The sequence below is a fragment of the Crocuta crocuta genome, unplaced genomic scaffold (genome assembly GCF_008692635.1).
Source record: "Crocuta crocuta isolate KB4526 unplaced genomic scaffold, BGI_CrCroc_1.0 scaffold253, whole genome shotgun sequence".
NCBI classification, from domain to species: Eukaryota; Metazoa; Chordata; class Mammalia; order Carnivora; family Hyaenidae; genus Crocuta; species Crocuta crocuta.
In genome coordinates, this window is record NW_027529451.1 from 6,595,292 (window position 1) to 6,617,994 (window position 22,703).

At 38.7% G+C, this 22,703-nt stretch overlaps 1 protein-coding gene across 8 annotated transcripts in view; it reads left to right on the plus strand.

The window, feature by feature from the left end:
• RBMS3 (RNA binding motif single stranded interacting protein 3) overlaps positions 1 to 22,703 on the plus strand; it is a 702,138-nt gene that overhangs the window by 642,709 nt on the left and 36,726 nt on the right. The window contains exon 12 of one of the 8 annotated variants that reach the window (XM_077760753.1): positions 8,754 to 8,822. The exons of the other annotated variants lie outside the window; for them this stretch is intronic. Within the exon in view, the coding sequence (XP_077616879.1) occupies positions 8,754 to 8,807 (54 nt within the window). The 3' untranslated portion in view covers positions 8,808 to 8,822. Of the gene's footprint in view, positions 1 to 8,753; positions 8,823 to 22,703 lie in introns of those variants that run through there. 8 annotated transcript variants of the gene reach the window in all.

Consider the following 22,703-nt stretch of genomic DNA (forward strand, 5'->3'; position numbering starts at 1 on the left):
AGGGCACAGATTAATAAAAAATAGTTTGAGAAGCACTGCTTTAGAGACCAGAATTCTGCTGAAATCAGAAAGTCATTCCATTTTGCTTGCTCAGCACCCAGCATAGTGTCTGACACATAGTAGGTGCTTAATATAATGGTTTGTTGAATGAATCAAAAGTTCAAATTTGTTCCAAAAATGGTATTTTGGATATTGAAAGAGAACCTGCCAGTGCTTTATTCGTACAACAAAGAGGCAGAGGTTGATTTGAGAACGCATTAGCATCTTGAGGATTTTAATTAGCAATATTTACATCATTTCATAAAATTCAGTGGTGCTGTTTGTAAGAAGGTATATGTATATGAAGAGGTTGGTTTTTATTTTGAACTGCACAGACCCTCATCTGTGCTTTCACCTTAATTTTGAATTTTGGTTTCTTGCAAGGAGGAAAATGGGCACAATTTTTCAGTTTTGTTGACTTTTTTTTAACTAAATAAAATACTGGCAGCCTGAGGAACTTTGGGCTCTTTGATCCTTTGATGTGTTAGATGATGAGGACATAAAATCTAAACCAAGAAGGGCATTGGTGTGACAGAGCAAGAGACGAAGGCCAGAAATAGAATGAAAGAGCCCAAGGGGCAGTGAAGTCTGGCAACTGAACAGTGGTTTTTCAAGCAGAGAACACTGTGTTCTTGACCACCAGGTTTGCCTGACCCAGCATCTGAAGGGTAATCTGTTTCTCATGTCTTGTGGACTTGTTTAATTATGCTCATGGCTGAATACTCACTTAGAAGTTCAGTGGAGAAACAATGAGTTAGCTTTCCGCTGTGAAGTCACTTTGGTTCTCTTAAAGATCTCTACAAATTGTCATTAATTAAAATATCACTTATCTTACCCAAAGTGTATTACCTGTCATATCTTAATGTGCCTATTTCATTTAGGACATGGGATCCCCTGGAAGATACTTTGTTCAATGCATATGGCCTTTGCTTTATTTAACATGTGGCTTCCAATCTTGATAATTCACCAATATTCATCATAGTGAATGAAAGACACAAATTGGAACTTTCCTTCAATTAGGTTTTCTGATTTCATTTTCAAGAACTAAATAAACAACAACAACAATGAAAAGGAAACATCAAGAGCACTTCCAAAATATCAGCCATTGGTTGGGCTCTTACACAAATTAATTGAGGCTGGACACCTGGCTGCTTGGAGCTCCCACCTAACTCCATAGACAAGTACCACTGAAAGTTCTTTAGCAGAGAAATAACTTAATCAAAGCAGTGCTTGAAGACACTTAATCTGGCAATTTTGTGTGTGCCTAAGGATCAAAAAGACAACAATAGTTAGAATAGGGTAGTTAGAAAACCCAATTATGATATTATTAGAATAAAAAAAAGTAATGACATACCAGTTGTAGAGTACAAAGGAAGGAACTAAGATAGAAGTAATAGAAAAAAATAACATGGCGGGTGGGGAGTGTTACAATCACTCCCACCTTATAAGTTTGGAATGGTGGTTTGACATTTTATCAACGTGCATACACATCTTTGGCATCTTTGGTCTCCAGCTAAATGAAAATAGACTTACCTTCCAAACATTTGTCAGTGGGCACAACTTGAATGACTTTTGAAAAATAGTGTATCCTTTGCTCAACCCTTGACCAAGTCAGGAACCTAAAATAGACAAAGGTGTTGTAACAGCTTCTGCTCATGTTTTCCAATATGCCCATATTAGACAACTCAAATAATTATCGGGCCTTTGCCAGTGCCTGAGCTGACTAAACTGCAGTAATGAATGTGAGTTCAAAATGTCTGCTTGGTAATGTGCAGAGACACAACCCAACCTAATATCATTCAATCAACCTGATCTCAAACACTTATTGAATACCTTCTGAGTGCTAGGCACGACACGCAAGTACTTGGATACAAAGATGCATAAAAAATGGACCAATGATAAAAAATATCCTGATCTATTTTAATATTGCTGTTATGGTCGTTGTCATTTCTGGCGATGTTTAAATGTGTAAAGTATGAAGGAACCAAAATCTAGAATCTAAAAAGAAGGTCAGGAATGAAGTGAATTCTAAGCTGGATTGAGTAGGATGAATAGGACTTTAGCAGTTGAACAAGAGTGGGAAAGGCACATGAGGGAACAGGACAGGATATGTAAACTCTTGGAGGCAAAAATGTGTAGGGTGATTGGATGGTAGCCAGTCACCTGGCATTCTTGGGATGAAATACAGACATTGAGGCTAGGTCAGGGTAAATCTGATTTTAGGCAAGGACTCTTTTTGTTCTTTTATGTATTCAGATAATATTTATTGAAAGCATACCATGTGGCCATAATTGTGCTAGGGGCTAGGGATACAAGAACCTAGGGTTGAATTAGGAATTTAGGTACAAACAGGTGATTACAACACAGTGTCAAAATTGTTTCTATATAGACAAATATGTGATGCTTAAGTTTGTAAATTCTCCAATAAGGTGCCCAAGTTAAAAATCTACTTATATCACTAAGTTGTAGAACCTTGTGAAAATTACTTCTCTGTGGCTTATACTACTTATCTGAAGAAATAATAATAATTACCTCATAAAGAGCATTAGAGGTGTTAAGATACATAGCCCGCTGAGAACAGANCCAGGCATAAAATAAGTTATATTTATTGTATATATATATATCTTATTATTTATAATATATAATGTATATAATAATATGTATAATAGTATTATTAGCCACAACTATATTAATTGTTCTTGTTACAAGATACTGTGGTGGCACAAAGAAAAAAATCAACATACAGTAGTAGAGAAGTCAGGAAAAGGAGAAAAAAAACCTCTAACTGGAGACATAATGTTACATGAAGATTATCCAAGTGAACAATAAGTTGGAGAAGGACTTTCAGACCAAGGGAGCAGCATATACAAGGCTCATTGTTAGCTGGGTATGGAAAATTCAGGGAACTATATAGATGGTCCAAAGGGGCAGAGACACATAAAAAGAAATGGGGAATAAAGAAACAAGGCTGGAGAAATAAGATGGGAGCAAAACCAACAGGTATGCTTACCTGAGCTGTATCATGATGGCAATAAACACTAAAGAGTTTTAAGTTGGAGATTGATATGACCACCTGGATTCACTGTGGTGGATGCATTGAAGAGACACAAAACTAGAAAAGGAAACCATAACTTAAGAACCCAAGCATGAAATGAAGCTAGTATGTGCTCAAGCTGTGGAAATAAGAATGGATTGTTAATAAACTTGTGACATGTTAACTGACTGGCTGTCAGAATAGAAGGATAGAGAAGAGTTGAGGTAGTTCCTTAAGTTCCTGGAAACTCAGTGCCCTGAGGTGTCATTTCCTGGGACATATGATCAAGTTTTGCAGGAGGGAGGCCAAGTACAGTGTGGTACATGTTGAGCTTGAGATGTCCATGAAGCATCCAAATGGAAAGAATCAATAAATATTTGGATACATGTGTCTGGAGCCTAGAAGACAGTTCTTAGCTACAGATGATTTTTAAAGATATCACCATGGAATTAAGTCATGTCACCCAAAGAATGTGCTTAAAATGAAGAGAAGTAGGCAGATCCTTGAAAATACAAAATGGGCAGAGAAAGAAACCTAAAAAAAGATTGGGAAAGACAACTACAGACACAGAAGGAAAACCAAGATTATGAGGTTTCAAATGAAGCCAAAGCAAGACAGTTTTTCAAGAGACGACTGTCCAGTAAGATGAGTCCTTAAAAGAAGTCGTTGGATTTAGTTACATAGAGAGCATTAGTCAATTTGATGGGGCAGTGTTAAGGGGAAGGACAGAGATAGTGAATATCCTTAAAGGAAGAAGATGTAGCAAGTGCCAGAAACTTAACAGATTTGCCTTTGGAAAAGAGTAGAGAAAATAAAAAGAAAACAAATGGAGAATGGAATTGACTGATGTACTGATTTTTTAAGATGTTTTTAGATGGGAAATATTTGGTCACGACAGAAAGAAGCCAGGAAAGTTTGAAAATGTAATTCATAAAGGGCATGAGTGACAGAACTAGGTCCTTGAGGAAGGCAGACATCTCTTGTAGGAATGTGGGAGGGCAGGAGGAAGGGACAACGTTTGTGCCTACAAGTCTGTAAAAGTAGGAATAGGAAATCAAATTACTTTTTATGAGACAAATACTGTTTATATGTGAACAGCTAAATGACATCTTCTGAGAGCAGGTAGGAAATGGCATGGGACGGGATCTAAGGAGAAGAGAGACTTGGAAAACTGTGGAGTGAGGAAGCCAACTACCAATACAAAGAAAATTTGAGGGGCAGTACTGGAAATCCATCAGAAACTAAAGATTATGGATTTGGGGGATGCCAGTCTGTGAGGATGTTTGATTTTCCGCTGTAGTGATCAGTAGCCAAGAAGGCAGACAGGTGGATTAATCCAGGGCTAAGGTTTTACTGACTGCAGTGAGAAAAAGGCCAATATGTGCTGACAATATTGGCAAGAGGGTGATTGAGTGACAAACCACAGTTTCTAGATCAATAGAAAGAGAAAAGAGGGCTGTGTGGGGTGGTAGAGAGGGAGAAACAGGGAAGATAGATTTAAGATCACAGATAATGAACTGTTTCTTGGCCAAGTCAAGGACATGAGAGCAAGTGGCCAAAAGGTGGGAATGAGGTGGGATTTGGTGACAGAGGTAAAGAAATGAAGCAGTAGAATGGAAGAGGCCACTATTGATGTGGGTATTTTTGTATGCCTGAATTTTGTTTTTTGTTTTTTGCTTGTTTTTTGACACTAATAAGATGTGGGCCCATCACTGATAGAACTGATAGAGCATATTTCTGGAACACATTACAAAGACCCTATTGACTTTTTCCCTTGGAATTTTGAAGACTGATGTTCTTTCCAGAACACTTGGAACAATAGACCTAATTAAAGGCAGAAGGGTGTATCGGATCAGTGTTTTTCAGGGCATGATTTGCGTATCACCATGATGCTTCACATGATTTTAGGACGCAGGGACTCAAACTTAATATTTTTACCTCAGCAGCTGTATAGTTACTGCAATGTGAATTTGAGTAACGTAGAGTAAGTTCATCAGACATATAGCTTAAGGGATACTTTGCTTAGGAGAAGTTTAAGGTGAATAGTTAAATGTGAATACATTTTTTGAAGTTTATTTATTTTGAGAGACAGAGAGAGAGAATGGGGGAGGGATAGAGAGAGGGGGGAGAGAGAATCTTAAGTAGGCTCCACATTGCCAGCACAAAGCCCAACGCAGGGCTCCAACTCACCCACCATGATGCCACAACCTGAGCTGAGACCAGAAGTCAAGCACTTAACCAACTGAGCCACCCAGGCACCCTGTGAGTACATTAGGGGAAAAAAAAACACACAAAAAAACCCCAACAGTAGTAATTCAGGAAGAATGGCAAGAGTGGTGATATCCAAGTCTCTGCTACACTTTATTGAGCTCATTTCAGGGGCCAAAGATGGAAGGCTGGAACTGCCCTGTATATTTTCGCACAGAATCACAGAAGCCTGTTCTCTTTGTACGGTTTCTTTTTCCCTAATGGTTGTAACTTTTTAACAAGATTCTCCTATTTTAGCCAAATTTGAATGAAAAAAATGAAGAGTAAAACATCATTTTTTTCCTAGGCACCACTGGATTTTAGGAGAACATAGGAAAACTCCAGATAATTTGTTGTCAAATTTCTGTCCCAGTGGCTCTGATCTGAATATTTCTGAAGGAGATCATCAAGAAATCAAGCAAAGGACTACTATGGACAGAAAAGTGAAGTAGAACCAAAATCCATTCTTCTTTTCTTTCCCTTTTTTTTTTAAATTTTCTATGTTTATTTGTTTTTGAGATGGAGAGATAGAGAGCAAGTAGGGGAGGGGTAGAGAGAGAGAGAATCCCAAGCAGGCTGCATCCTATCAGTGCAGAGATCATGACCTGAGCCGCAATCATGAGTTAGATGCCTAACCAACTGAGCCACCCAGGTTCCCCTCCATTCCTCTTTTCTAAAAACCTTAGAGTTCAATATTTGAACTTGTGTTTGGGAAAGATGAAAAAATAGAAAAAAAAGCCAAAACTGCATTGAAAGGAATTAATCCATTCTGGAACATATATTTTCTACCATATCTTTTCTACATGCTAGCTAAAATAGGTGGAGAATAGTCAGTGCAACTTCACAGTGAGGTTTCACAAAAAAAGCATATGTAAATCACAATATAATTACACTCAGTGTGATCAAATATGAAGTTCTTAAGAGTCGGGTTTCTGGCCACGGAGTCATGCTTTAAGAATGAAGTCCTTCAAATATCATATGTTTGCACGTATAGGAGGATTAGGAGGAACTTGACGNTTAGGCTCAGGTCATGATCTCGTGGTTCGTTAGTTCCAACCCTACCTCGGGCTCTGTGATGACAGATTGGAGCCTGCTTCTGATTCTGTGCCTCCCTCTCGACCTCTGCTCCTCCCTTGCTCATACTCTGTCTCTCTCTCAAAAATAAAACATTAAAAAATTTTTAAAAAGAATAAATAAACATAATTTTTTAAATTAATGAAGTCCTTCCCAGGGATACTTACCCAGATTAAGGCCAAATTCACCATTAAAATTGCATGCAGTTATGATGTGCATAGTTTTTGCTAGCCAATAGCCTCATTAGTTTGGAATTGGTGATGCTCTCTCCCAAAGATTTGGTTGAAGCCTATCTATATACTGCTTCTTCTTGGGAGGAATCACTTTATTTTTTTAAATATTATTATTATTATTATTATTATTGGGGGATGGGAAACAATTTATAANCAAACCCATTTTTCAAGCTCTAAACAAAATTTATTTTCATGGATACCATGAGCTAATTACAAATGATTTCCATCTCTTAATTAAAAAATAGGTCCATGAGTACCTCCAATTAGCAACAATTAGCCATTAAATTGTATTTACTGTAAAAGACCTGACACAGAATTATGTGTTCCTACAAACCATGCATGAAAATCAGTCTCATTTCTTTGCTCAAATATTGTGTATCTATTTTAATTACAAAATCACATTTGTTTAAATGTCCTAATTGGTTGTTTCTTTTTGGTAAATACTAATAAGGAAGACTTTGTTCTACTTATTAATCACTCGTTCAACTAATATTTACTGAGCTCCTGGAGTGCTACAAGAATGGGGGCTAGACAGTATCAAAGAGAATTGTACCCATTGCCTTCAAAGAATGAAGAATCTAACAACAGAGCCCAGGGTTGCAAAGACTTGTCGTATAGCACAGCATAAAAGCAGTTTGCAGAACATATTTTGGTAGAGTAATTGACAAACAGGCATGTGCCAGCGGTTACTATGTTCCTGCTACTGCATTTATATTGTTCACTACATTACAAACATAAAGACTTTCCCTGTGGGGCCACAATTTTGATTGATTTATTCAAGAAACTGATAACTAAAGGGAGCTTAAGCAAACAAACTGTTCTGATAATATAAACATCACTAATTTAACCCAGTTTGGGGGAATTATGGGTATGGAGAGAGTTGGGGTAGAAGGATGCAAAATTTTATGCCTTATTTTCTAATCCAACAATTTTTTTTTCTATAAAGGTCCATAGCATAAATATTTGAGGCTCTGATGGCCATACGGTGTATCATAACTACTCTACTCTGCCTTAGGGGTGGAAACAGCTACAGACTATGTGTAAATGGATGAGCCTTGGCTATATCGCACTAAAGCTTTATTTATAAAAATAGGCAGTAAGCTGGATTAGGCCTGTGGACTATGTAGTTTGCCCATCCCTGCTGTAATCAGTTTATTTTTGTGAGTATTCCAAATTAAATGCTATTACTGACATCACAATAAGCACGAAGTACATTTCATTTTAAAATTGACATCTTTTGTGTCTTTTTTTATTTCATGAAAGGCACATGAAACCTCAGAAAGGCAGAGGTGGGAGCAGTTGAGATAAAGACTGAGAGAGACATTTCTTAATATTTTAACGTATACAGCATAATCATTTGTGGTACCGAGGTATTAAAACTCTAAGTACCTTTTATATTTTTCACGTACTCATCATATATTGGTTTCCTGGGACTTATTTGTACCAGCAATGGAGGATTATCAAACAGGAATATTAAATATATATCCTGTTTAATATCTTCTTGACAGCCTTAGAATGCTATGCTTCCAGAAATTTATAGAGAAGGTAAGAGATATGTCATCCCCACGGATTTGTAGTAAAAAACGTACTTTGCATTCTTGTCACACCACCTGGGCTGGAATTCTCGTGGCTGCTGTGGTTGATTGGTGTCCACAATGATTCTTGATCTGTCAGTACTAGCTAGCTATCCAGTTCCCTCCTGGGTAACCTCTTCCCTGAGTACCCGATTCCGCTTTGAGCTCACAGTGAAGGGAAGTTTTCCTGGTTTTGCGTGAGGATTTAACACTGCGTAGGGCAGGCTGGGAGGTCTGGAGAGAGGACTGCCCTTCTGTGGCATGGTCAGAGAACATTCCACTCGATGATGCGGCACACACGTGACATGCAAAGGCAGAATCCCAACTGCCGTCTCCTTGCGGCAGGATCCACGGTGAGCAGCCGCGATGGGCTCAGTGCACACCCCAGCAGCCGCGCGCAGTGTCGCTTAGTCCTCCAGTCGGCTACAGACACAGTACTTCTGCGATGGCAGCAGAGCATTAGCAAGACAAGGATCGATTTTAAAGGAAGCTAATTGCGTGTGCAGGAACGAGCACATACTGAGAGCACATGGTTCCCTTTTTCATCAACAGCACAAAGTGGGCCCAGGAGGTTCCTGCCAGAGTCCGGCCCTGAATCGACTGTGATTCAGTCCTTGCCAGAGGCAGACTTGCGACAGCTGATACTGGAGAGACACGGCCTGACAGACATGCTGACATTTCTGTAGACTCGGTGTTAAATTAGTTTATCAGAAAGCAAAGTACCTGAACCGTATGATTGCACACCCCTGTAGGAATGCTTTATCAGAGTTAAAATGTAATGTTTAACCTCTTCTTTCTTCGAGGTTGACACATGACACAGACACTTAACATCACTAACTTTCTGGAGACTCTACAGTGGAAGTAATTGTCCATTATTTTACCAAATGTTCCTTATATAAAGAAGCACATGATGAATTGCTGCTTGAGTTCAGTGCCTCGGCAAGTATCTCTCTCCAGATGAACAGATATCCTTCTTTTTAACTGACATTCTAAAACACATGACTCCATCTATTTCCCTTTTGGCCTTAGCCATCAGGGCGGTTCAAGTCAGATGGAATGCATTGCAAGTGTTCCCAGTGGCATGTTCTCTCTTTTTTTTTAATGTTTATTTTTGAGACAGAGAGAGAGAGAGCACAAACAGGAAAGGGGGCAGAGAGAGAGAGAAAGACAAATAGACAGAATCTGAAGCAGGCTCCAGGCTCTGAGCTGTTGGCACAGAGCCCAAAGCAGGGCTCAAACTCACGAACCATGAGATCATGACCTGAGCTGAAGTTGGACGCTTAACTCACTGAGCCACTCAGGCGCCCCAAGCATGTTCTCTTGATTACACTCAACTCTTCATTGATTTGCTAGTGTGTTTAATTGTGCTTTTTAATATAGTGATTAGTTACTAAACCCTTCACAGGTTTGACTTGGAAATAAAAAACCTCTAAATTTTATGGTAAAAAAAAAATACTGACAGGCTCAGGGAAGTTTGTGTTGCCACTATAGTCTTAGTGGCAAGATAAAAATGAAAGATGATTGTGATTATGTGTTGATCTGATCTAAAAATAGGCCAGGAGGCACTGCTTTCATTCATTCACATGCATGCAACTCTAAATAGGAAAAAGCGTTGCATAATAAATAGAAATTGTTTTCAGAACCAAGAAGGTGTATGCGATTCCTAGTCCAATTATTTAATAATTATTTCACAAAAACAGCCACTTAAATTTTCTGAAGCTTAACTCTTCCTCTCCTTAGAATTCACTCCTCTCAAAGTATACTTGTATGAGGATTAATTGAAATGACATATTTAAAGTATCCACTGTGCGGGTGACTCATCATAGATACTGACTAAGGCTTTCTTTCCTCTCCCTTTCCCTGCATTCAGAGAAGTGTGTTAGACTTTTTGAAGCATCACTAACTTTACATTTGCCATAAGAGATTGAACCAAAGCTGTTTTAAAATAGAGATTCCAAACCCAATATCTATCAATAGAAGAAATATTAAAGGCATTTATTGTCTATCATCCCTATTATTTGAACTATTATAATATTATTAGTTGAAGTATTACAATAAATAACATTTAAAGCTTTTTTAGCATCATGAAAAAAATAACATTTATAATGTAAAGTGAAAAAGGTGACAGAATTGAACAACCATTAATGATTTTGAGTTCTAAACATGCACGTGAAACTAAAAGAGAGTGTGTTAAATGATTATTATATATATTTTTAATTTTTTTCTAAGCTTTTTGAAATGTTGCTTTACAACTTGTATCATTTGCAGTATGGTTGGGTGGCTCAGTCGGGTGGCCATCCAACTTTGGCTCAGGGCATGATCTCACAGTTAGTGAGTTCAAGCCCTGCGTCAGACTCTGTGCTGACAGCTCAGAGCCTGGATCCTGCTTCGGATTCGGTGTCTCCCTCTCTCTCTGCCCCTCTCTGGCTCTACTCTGTCTCTCTCTCTCTCTCTTCAAAAATAAATAAACATTAAAAAAACTAAAAAATTTGTATCATTTGCTAAAATTTTACTAGCACCGTCTTTCAATATATATAACATTGGGGAGCTATTTTATAGACCAGGAAGACATGAATGGATTCATATAAAGATGATAAAGATGATTCCAACGATGATTGTAATGATTATAAGGGTTGCAGCAGTAGCAGTAATGACCTCTAAAATTTTCTCCGCTTCTAGTCATTACATCTCAACACTGGGGGTTGTGGTGGAACTGAAAGAAACATATTTCTCGATAAAAGTGGCATGGAATTTTTGAGCGATTCTGTAGTCTCAAGCCATTCTTAATTGTTTCTGTGAAATCATTCTCCACCTACCAGAAGGTGTATCTCCACAACCACTTAACTGCTGCTGTTAACACTGTCCATATTGAAATCACATTTCAAATGATATATTGTAGCGCTTGCATGCTGCCCTCCAAACAAGCTAAAACCTTCTCAGTTTATTTAATGGGAAACTTCCAGTCTCTTGTGGTTTATGGGAACTGATAAAATACGTTTGAAATTGGGTCATATGGACTTTAATTGCATGTGGATATTAAATCTAACTGCCATAAATCATATATGTTATGTATATATATATGTTATGTATATACATACACACACACACACAGGCATGCCTATATATATGCCTATAAGCACACCTTTAAAAATGTACATTTAAAACAAAAACTCCTACGTTTGGAGATAATTTGTCTCTCTGGGCTGCAGATCACAAAATATTTATTCCTACCAAAATCATGGTGATGATATTTCAAAGTCCATTTGCCACCCAAGATACTGCTTATACTTCCTTCTCTTCTACCCCTAACTTTCATCCATTTTGATAATGTGGAACATATCACAAACAGTATATTATTTCTTATCAGGCTGGTCCTTTTTCATTTGTCTCAACTGTGAACTTGGTGCGATCACTGTGATTTAGCTTTGATACAATATTGATTGAAGAGCCTTCAGCTCTCTGACCTAGATACTACATATCAAAAACCATAGTCACTTCCCATCAAGTTTCCTAAAAATGGAAAACAAGAAGTTGACAAGATTTTAAACCAATGGTGCCCTGTAAGTGACATGCAATGGACATATTTCAGCTGGCACCCAAACCGCGTTGGATTCAGGGTAATGGATTGCAGGCCACTAAAAGACATAAACTTAACTACTTTATGTGCCTGCCTGCACCAGCAGGCTGCCTGAGAGACTCATATCTGGGAAAGCACAGAACTCCAGATTCAGGAAATGGGAATTGCATTCCTAATTGAACAGTTATGTTAGCAAATCAAATATGCGGAGTTGGTTTAAAAAAAAAATCATTGAGATAATTTGAGATATTTGTTCTGGAAAATGAAAGCCTCCTAGCCAAAGAAGACCAGAGTCCAACTAGAGTCAAATTAGATTTTTTTTTTAATTTTTTTTAATGTTTTATTTATTTCTAGGAGAGAGAGAGAGACAGCGTGAGCAGGGGAGGGTCAGAGAGAGAGGGAATCACAGACTCTGAAACAGGCTCCAGGCTCTGAGCTGGCAGTCAGCACAGAGCCCGACGCGGGGCTCGAACCCACGAACCGCGAGATCATGACCCAAGTGAAAGTCGGACGCTTAACCGACTAAGCCACCCAGGCGCCCCTCAAATTAGATTTACTAGCTTGAACAATGGGGGGAAGTTGCAGGTGAGCCATGAAGCCCTTGGATCTCAGAAGAGGGAGTATGGAGGGGCTTATAGGATTCGAGCTTCTACAATATGATTTTGGGAAGGGTTTCACAAAGTGACCGTTTATTCTGCAGTAGGTGCTATCAGGAAGCAGGGGCAACAGAGTGACTGGGGGTCATAGTAAGTATTGTCTATTAAGTGAGAGGAACAAAGCCAAGCTAGAGTTGCCATTGGTAATGATGCAGTAGTCCCACACGTTACACAGAAAAAGCAGGTGTTTAAATTGTTTTGGGATTGCAGGGGCGGCTGGGTGGCTTAGTCGGTTAAGCGTCCAACTTTCGCTTGGGTCATGATCTCGCGGCTCGTGGGGTTGAGCCCCACGTTGGGCTCTGTGCTGACTGCCAGCTCAGAGCCTGGAGCCTATTTCAGAGTCTGTGTTTCCCTCTCTCTCTGACCCTCCCCTGCTCACGCTGTCTCTCTCTCTCTCTCTCAATCCTAGAAATAAATAAAAAATATTTTAAAAAAAATAGTTTTGAGATTGCAAAATGCTGTTGCCTCCCTCTGTCTTTTATCCCCCAGTCATCAACTGTTCTTGTCTGATAATTGTTGATAATCCTCAAAAATTGTTTAATGGGGAATACTATGACCTTGCTAATAGCTACCAGCTGATTAAAGATCATTTGAAAGATTTCTGTAAATTCTCTCCTTATCTAAAGGGCAATTATAATGTTGCCTGACAAAAATAGAACATTCACTGGCCTTGATAAAATGTAAATACAAGCATGAGATAGATCAAAATGTGTTTTGTTTATCATAAGCATTGAGTGTATATGGAAGGTACTGCTAATGTAAAAATGAATCTATGTACATGAAAAACACCTTATGTTCAAGGTCTGTGCTAAGTACTTTACATGGACTAATTTGTTACATTTGATTGTCACAGTCATCCAGTAAAGAAGTTTCTGTGTCCTCTACAAAATGCTTCTTCACAATCTCAGCTGGACCCCCACTCATTTATCCTCCTTCAGCTGTTTTAAACTTTGCGACCTTCTCAAGTTCCAAACAGTCTTGCCATTTATGCTCAGAAGATGACTACCTCCTCCTTGATGAGATGATGGATACCATATTTGATCTGATCCCCAACAGATGTTTTCTCTGTAGTTCAGATGTCTTCATTCGTCCCCTCTTCCTGTCCTCCTGTATTTTGTCAAGTCATGGCCTTTTCTTTTTCAATGTTAACACTTCCTTCCGTGTTCTTGTTTTTGTCTTAACCTCTGACATTGTTACAGCAGTGATCCCACACGCATCTTCTTCAACATATAGTAATCCATTGTTGATATTTCCTCTGCTCAAACAAAACCAACAAGGTGTAGGTCCTTTCTATCTTGTTTCCCAGGGTGCTGGTCTTAGGGCACTTTGCTTTTCCTCTCTTCCTAGTGAAGTCATCTGCCTCATCGGCTTCAGCTGACACGTAGATGGCCTCCAAATCCCTACTGTTCATCCCATCCTAGAAGTCCCATGCCCCTGTTTCTAGATACCTCTCAAGTGTCCCCCTTCTACTTCCACCACCTTCGGCTGGCCCACTGAAGCCCAGACTTCATATTCACAATTCAAGACTCATAATCTTTCCTCCTAGTCTACTTTCTCCCACAGACTTCCTAGGGTTCAAGCAAACCATTACCAGTATTATTTCTGTAAGACAAGATTTTCAACATTAAGTGTATCTATGAATTTAGGATTGTTATGGTCTCTGTTAGTGGCTTAAAGTATAGCTCTTCCTTTTGGGTGAGAACCATACGATTTAATACTGAACTGAGCTTGGAGTAGGATAGAAAATCTCTAATAAATTGACATTTTTCCTCCAAGCAATTGAACTTCAAACCTTGGAGACATCTTGGTTTATTCTTCCCTACATGCAGCTTTCCTTTTTCACATAAATTTCACAATATACTTTGAATCTGCCATCCCATTTCATTCTATTATCCCAGTCCAGGTTGGGTCCTTGTTACCTTCCAATTTTATTACAGTAATGTCAATACCTGGCCTCTCCCTTTGTTATTGAGCCTTCACATAAATGCCTGAATAAACTTTGAGATTAACATTTTTACTTTAACTTGATCTGCAAGGATATGATCTTAGGGTAACAATTGGAAGTTACCTTAGTAAATACGGATCCCTACTCTATTCTTTCACTGTCAGAGAGAGAGTACGGATTAGATCTCTGAATCTAAAGGCAACTTTTCCAATAGCAACACTCAAATTTGCATACTAGTACATACCAGAAATGCTACACTACTCAAGGCTATGGATGGCTTACAGAGATTATTCTACAGGGACGTGGACGTTAAAACTGTGTCATACTGTATAACCACAGTGGGATGATTGCTCATTGGTCTCTTTGTGAGTACAGATCTAAAATTTTTCTGAGAAGAATCTTATCTTTCCTGCAGCTAACCTCCAAATAGTGGGAAGTTTATTTTGGGTGGAGTGAGTGAGTTTTCTTAAATTCTTAGCTTCTTCAATTTGACACTATCTGTCCAGTGCCAAGTTCAGCATTGGGATTTACGTGTTACCAACAGCGAAGAAAGCTACATTCCAAGGCCTTGTCAAGAAGTACAACAATTCCAAAGTCACTGACGTTCATACCTTTCAGAACCTTGGCTAAAACAACATAATATGTTTAGAGGGATATTTGGATAATCTGCAGTATATCCATTCTCCTTAGTTATCCTAAAGTACAACCCTAGATTAAGCTAAAGAAGTTGTTTTACTTGGAATAATGTATCCCACTGACCCCCTGAAAAATAGATTTTTCTCAAGTATGTGTTGGCACAATGCCATTCACTTCCATTTGAAGGATGCTATAATAGCCCTTGGAAATTTGCTTTGCTTACTTTAAGGTTTTTGCTCCTTAGACTACACAGTGTCTCCTCTTTTCTGGCCTGTGAGAGAAATTTCTCTCTTGCCTCCATATTGAGAATTATTCTTCTATGCCTCTGATTTATTTTCTTACCTAATAGACACAGTGAATCATGCAATTCATTGCTAACTAACTAACTCTGATGAATTTTAATGGTATGTATTTTATTAGCCTCATTCACTTCATCTTACTTTTTTTCCCTTCAACTCATTTTTCTCACTTATTTGAGATTACAATATTTTATACAATTTTGGAAGCCGCCTTAAATCCTTTTGGGGAGCAAGATGAGCTGTAATTAAATAAGAGTGGAGACTCCTGATGCATACAATTCTTAGTCATGAGCCACAACTCAAAGTTTGTAAGAAGGACTCATCTGCCTTGTGTCCAAGCCCTGCCACTGTATAATCCTGGAGCTACCCTTCCAGTGCTTTCCCTACCATGTCCCTTTATAATTCTGTTCTTTCACTGGTCATAATTATCTAGGGGATGTGTTTGGCTGTGAGCACTTTCTTTCTTGCTTGGCCTGTGCTGCTGTTTTACCTGGAATTTCCTCTCTCCCATTCCTTTAGTTCTGCTGCTCACATCTTCCTCATTTAAAAAAAAATTTTTTTTAACCTTTATTCATTTTTGAGAGAAAGAGAGTGTGAGTGGGGGAGAGACAGAGATAGAGGGAGACACAGAGTCCGAATCAGGCTCCAGGCTCTGAGCTGTCATCACAGAGCCCATTGTGGGGCTCAAACACATGAGCAGTGAGATCATGACCTGAGCCCAAGTCGGACGCTTAACCAACTGAGCCACCCAGGCGCCCCCATCTTCCTCATCTTTAACAGTGTCTCTGCCATGAATCTCTTCCCAATTTTCATGGCCAGATATGACATCACTTTATTTTGAAAACTCAGAGTCCTTGTGAGCACCTGTTGTGTTCCACCTGACAGTATGGACATGTGTACATTCCTTGCTACTTGTCCACCCCCCATCTTTAGATTGCAGGTCCCTGGAGGTTTGGAATTCAAGAACTGTGCTATTCCCAATATCTCTACTTTTACTAAAGTAAAGTAAAAATCTTTAAATAAGACTTCACACTCAAATAAAGGCTTCAGTGTTGACCTTTCCTCCAAATAAATGTGACAGACAAAATGAGAAGGCAAGAGCAAGCTAGTCAGGTGGTTATGAATGAATGAATGTTCTCTAATAGGCCTAAAATTTTGGGCAACTTTTCTTTCCCAGGAAGTTACCCTAATTAACTGTCATCCCTTGACAGGATTAGCATAACATTGTCTGACGGGTCTTGCTGATTCAAGCCTTGCCCCACCCCAATCTATTCTCTCTACAAGCTCCAGCACCATCTTTTGAAAACTTTCAAATCCTTCTGTAGCCTTCAAAACATCCTCTTGAGTCCTTAGTCCCTGCTACCACCTTCATTATCCCCATGGCTACTCCTCCACACCCATCGCTCAGTACTTCTGTGTTCTAGTAATAATTACTTTCAATTTGCAGGATGGACTAAGTCTCCAGACTCTTTGCCTAAGTGAAAATATGACTACAAGCTGTCCCGTCTGTCTAGATGCTCCGCCTCACTGTCTAATGCTTTTCCCTCTACTCTTTGATTTGCTCATTTGGGCTTATTTTCCAGGGATTGTCTCAGGGTTTATTTCTTTTTTTCTTGGAAGTGTTCTTCATCTTTCTGTATTACAGATGGAACTTTCTCTATTTCTTTTACGTTCCTTGGAGTATTTTCATCATAACATTTAGCACACTGAATCATCATTTTCTGTTTCATTCTCTTTCTTTCCCTTTAGAGTCAAGACTATACACTCCTTTAGAGCAGCAACAACTCATATTTGCCTAATTTCCCCATTACCCAGCAGCATCTGGGTAATGTTTAATAAGTATTGGTTGATTGAACAAATAATGTCCACCTATAAGAATGCTGATTTGGTAGACATAGCTATATCATCCTAACCTGAACTTCAAATAAAATTAAAATAGTAAAAGGAAAACAAACTCAGAATTCCCAGAAATTTTGGACATTTGAATTAACAACTAAGTGCAGAAAGCTTTCTGAATGGGATAGAAATACCTCATGAACAAGAACGTAGGAGAAAAAGTAAAAAAGATTTGGAGGTAATAGAACTTTGGAGAAAGGAATCTTAATGAAATAATTTAAAATGTTAGTTGAAACCCACAATGTGATTGTTAGAAATATGACTGCCCTTCAGCAATGCTGCTTATCTGGAAGACTTCATTTTGTTAATTGTTTTCCCTAGATAGCCATCATATTCATTTATCTTACTAACATCATTATAATTGATTCCCCAGAGTCACCTTCTGAAAGTACTTTCACACCCTTTTTGTTGCCCAGGTCCCTCACATGCACACCACTGTAAACACAGTGGTCCCAATGACATAGCATCTTTGCCGTGAGTGTGTGTGTGTGTGTGTGTGTGTGTGTGTGTGTGAATTCTCCAATGGCCTGTGTCATACCTTTTGCAGATTCTCTAGAAAACATGCATGTAGGTGCCTCACACTGATTATGACTGGTAATCAGGGCAAGTAATGGCCTTTAGCTCTTTTTTATTAATGCAATAGAAAAGCACCATACCCAATCCATTAGCGATGCACTATTATATTAAGAGCTTACTGAAGAAAGACAGCCAGCCACTGGACATAGGGCTAGTTTCCTTTAAATAGGATTTTCAGCCATAATCAAACAAGGCACCCTTTTATCTAGCAGGAAAGTTTGTGCTCCCTTCCTGTCTCTCTTTCTCATTTTATTTTGTCCTAATTTATCCTAGCAGTACATAAGGAACTTAACTAATGTTTTCTAAATGACATTGAAAACTCTGGCAGATTAACAATGTTCATAGGGATTAAATCTCAATTTGTCGTTTGAAAACTCTTCTCTTTGATTTTTCCTATCTCTGGGTTTTAGTTTCTCGAATTCCTTAGTCTCAAAGAGATGTTTTTCCTCTTTGGTTTTTCTTGTTATAAAACTGGCTATACATGTAAAATAAGCAGCCATTCTGTTTGGGTTTATTTTTTATTATTATTCTTTTAGCATTCATGCAGATAAAACTCCCCTGTTATTTTCATTCCTTTAGGAAATTATGTTTGATTGATGGCCTTGAAGTTGGCTAGTTTAGGCAAGATTTGAGGGTTCTTTTTTTCTTAATCCCTTAAACTCAATTGAACTGTTTGGCCCCTAGCTTATATTATAAGGTATCTACTTGCATTAAAGCTCACACCACAGACATTTATACTTAACACCCAGGCCATTTAGACTTCAGATTTATTTGAAGAACTAATGCCATATGAAGCTAAAATACACTGTGTATAAGGCTTAGTTTCTAAAATATCTTTCCATAGCAATCTCATCAAAAGGGGAATGCAACCACTCAGCCAGTGTGAAGCAAATCAACTGCATAGGCCTGTTTCTATATTCACTAATCTGTGTGTAAAAATGAGTATTGGGGCACATGGATGGCTCAGTCAGTTAAGCATCCGACTTCAGCTCGGGTCATGATCTCACCATTCGTGAGGTTAAGCCCCACATCAGGCTCTGTGCTGACAGCTCAGAGCCTGGAGCCTGCTTTGGGTCCTGTGTCTCCCTCTCTCTCTCTGCCCCTTCCCCACTTTCTCTCTCTCTCTCTCTCTCTCTCTCTCAAAAATAAAATAAAAACATAGAGGCGCCTGGGTAGCTCAGACAGTTAGATGTCCAACTTTTGGTCAGGTCATGATCTCATAGTGCATGAGTTAGAGCATGTGTTGGGTTCTGTGCTGACAACTCAGAGCCTGGAGCCTGCTTCAGATTCTATGTCTCCCTCTCTGCCTCTTCCCTGCTCACGCTCTGTTTGTCCATCTCTCTCTCTCTCTCTGTCAAGGATAAATAAACATTACAAAAATAAAAAACAAAATAAAAATAAAATAAAAACATAAAACATTTTAAAAAATAAATTAAAATTTGTATTAAAGTAAGTAATACAACAAAAGTCTTCTTGTTACCTCCTAAGAATGTATGAAAACATTGCTCAGGCCAAGTAGCATCTCTTACAGGTCGTCCAGGTGACAATGATGCTTGCTCAAGACTGAGAACCACTCCGAGCCAGTCAACCAACCACAGGCAGGTGAAGTGGGGAAGGATGGACTCATGAAGACAATGTAGAGAGTGAAACTGACGGTGAAAAGAAAAGAAGGACATTAATTATCCTCCATTGTTCAAGCTCTTTTCTTCCAGAATTCTATTAGACATTGTTGTTGCCTTATACCACTTCCTTCCTTCTGTGTGATGTTTAAAACAACACCACCACCAACAGCAACAACATAATTTGACATGGATTGGAATATGAGTATAGTGAGTCCCTTGGGGAGAACCAGAGAAATCCCCATCCAGTAAACTGTCAGGATTCATGGCCTATGGTGACAGATTTAGGAAACGCTAGGAAAATGAAATAAAACGAATTGGCACATTGGCAGATTGTACACATCCACTATGGCATGGGGGTGGGGGGAGTGTGGTTCCTTCAGGAAGGTCTTAGCAATGTTAAAGCTGTTTTGTTTATTTATTTATGATAAATGAGAGAGGGAGAGTGAGGGAGGGGCAGAGAGAGAGGGAGAGAGAATCCTAAGCAGGCTCCATGCTGTCAGCACAGAGACCACTGCTGGGCTCAAGCTCATGTACTGTGAGATCATGACCTGAGCTGAAACCAAGAGTCTGATGCTTATGACTGAGCCACCCGGGTGCCCCTTAAAGCTCTATTTGGAGAGGACCAGGACNATTATATATGTATATTTGTATACATATATATGTATGTATTAATACATACATATTATATATGTATATATAATATTATGCACATGACCAGCACTCATGTGCATTATATATGTAATATTATGCATTATATATATAATTGCAATATATGCATATATATGCAATTACACTATATCAACAAGCATCTGCCTCACCAGCACATTCTTTTGAGCCTCTAGTAATTAGAACAGTGACTAAATTGGCTGTTTTTATTTCCCACTGGTGTCAAATACAGCTAAAAGGATTATACTGTACTTGGATATTAATGCTTTTTTGTAACTGGCAACATTTGATCCTGATTATTTACTGTTTGTATTTCTAAAATATGAAATAATGAAAACAAAGCTTACAACTGAGTCCCCAGTTTCACACCCAGGTTGACCTTCATTGTCCATAGACTCACTGTAACTCACTGCTAATGAAGACACTTGGACTTTTCTCTCCTCCTTCCCATGAATCCCACACCCTATGTAGCCAGTGCTACAGAAAGAATGCTGTGTACAATTCAGAAGAATATGTTTTACCTGCATCTCATGCCTTTACAATTATTTTCAATTCCTTTGGGGATACACGCACACCTGCACACACACACACACACACACACACACATATATGTATGTACACATATATATGTTTCTGTTTTCCTTTCCTGTTCTTAATGTAAGATAAAACTCCAAGGAAGAATGATAGAAATCCAGAGTACAAAACTTGAATGTATCATTAAACTTGATTAATTTTTTGGTCATTATGTGAAACATAGATTTCCTTATAGAACATAGGTAAGCATAATTTCCCAAACAACTCCTAAGATAGCATATCTAAAATTTTGTAGGATATTAGAATCACAAGGGGAGATTTAAATATCCAAACACCCAGGCCGTGCTCCAGACCCGTTAAATCAGGCTATCTGTAGGTGGGATCCAGGCACGAGTATTTTGTTAAAGCTGCTCAGGCAATTCTAGTGTAAAGCTAGGCTTAAAAACCAGAGTCCTTGAGAATGCATCTTAGTCTCATGAAATGTTAATGTACTTTAAAAAACAAAAGTTTTAAGATCCTGTGCACTTAGGAAATGTTGCGATCTGTACCTAAAGATGCTTACAGATTTACAATAAATATTTGCCCATTAAACACTGAGAAGTCCTGCAGGGGTGGGGGTAAGAAAATGGTGGATGTAAAGAAAGAAAGAGGAAAGGAGAGACAGGGACCCTCCCCTCCCCCACTATGAAAAACAAAAATGTCTATATGATTGGTTTATTCCCTCATTGTTTAAACTTGTTAACTCAGAGATAACTTTGTATATGGAACACCTGTAAAAAAAATTCTTTGGAACACTCCTTTTATGGAATGTGATTTGGAAGATACTGAATAAAAAGAATCCACAGTGAAGGCTTTTCTTGCAAAGCTTTTTAGAGAACAGGTTACATCCAGCGTAGCTTCATCCCATGTTGCTTTTGATATTTAAAAGAACCTGTTGAGATAGCCAACAGACGTATAAGATGCTGGCCATCATGCATCATCAGGGAAATGCAAATCAAAAGTACAATGAGATATCACCTCACACCGTCAACATGGTTAAAATCAACAACACAAGAAACAGCAGGTGTTGGTGAGGATATGGAGAAAAAGGAACCCTCTTGCACTGTTGCTGGGAATGCACACTGTTGCTGGAAATGCACACTGGTGCAGCCACTCTGGAGAATAGTATGGAGGTTCATCAAAAAGTTAAAAACAGAACTACCTTATGATCCAGAAATCACACTCCTGTATGAATTCAACCCAAAGAACACAAGAGCACTAGTTCCAAGGGATACATGCACCTGTATGTTATAGCAGCATTATTTACAATGCTCAAGATATGGAAGCAGCCCAAGTGTCCATCAACTGATGGATGGATAAAGAAGACACATCTACACAATGATTCCAGAATCCTGCCATTTGCCATGACATGGATGGAGCTAAGAGTATAATGCTAAGTGAAATAAGTCAGTCAAAGAAAGACAAATCCCATGTGATTTCACTCATATGTGGAATTTAAGAAACAAACAAAAACAAGCAAAGGGGAAGAAAGAGAGAATAGAAAGGCAAACCAAGAAGCAGACTCTTAACTTTAGAGAGCAAACTGATGGCTACCAGAAGGGAGGTGGGTGAAATAGGTGATGGAGATGAAGGAGAGCACTTATTGTAATGAGCACTGGGTGATGTATGCAAGTGTTGAACCATGATACTGTACACTTGAAAGTACTATTATATTATGCTTACTAGGTATTACTACCTAGTTATAAGAAGATATGGCATATCCAGCCAGGTAGGAAAGCTAAGTGATATGATAGAAGAAATGGTGACAGGAGACAATAGCCCTAATACTTAGTGGCATTTGCAAAATCAGTACAAATCATACTCCACTTTCTGTTCCCCTCTGCTAAGCTTTTCTAAGAACTGTCTCGGAACATTTTTGGATCTCTGGGGCCTATCCAATCAAGTAGACTAATCTTACAATTCTTTGCTTCATCAAAACAGACCTGAGCCTGTTTCTCAGGATTCCCTCACCTCCTTCCCGAGGGCCTATTAAACAGTAAAAGAGTAATTTCTGAATGTGTTAACATTTAACCCCAGTCCTGGAATGTCAGGCCCT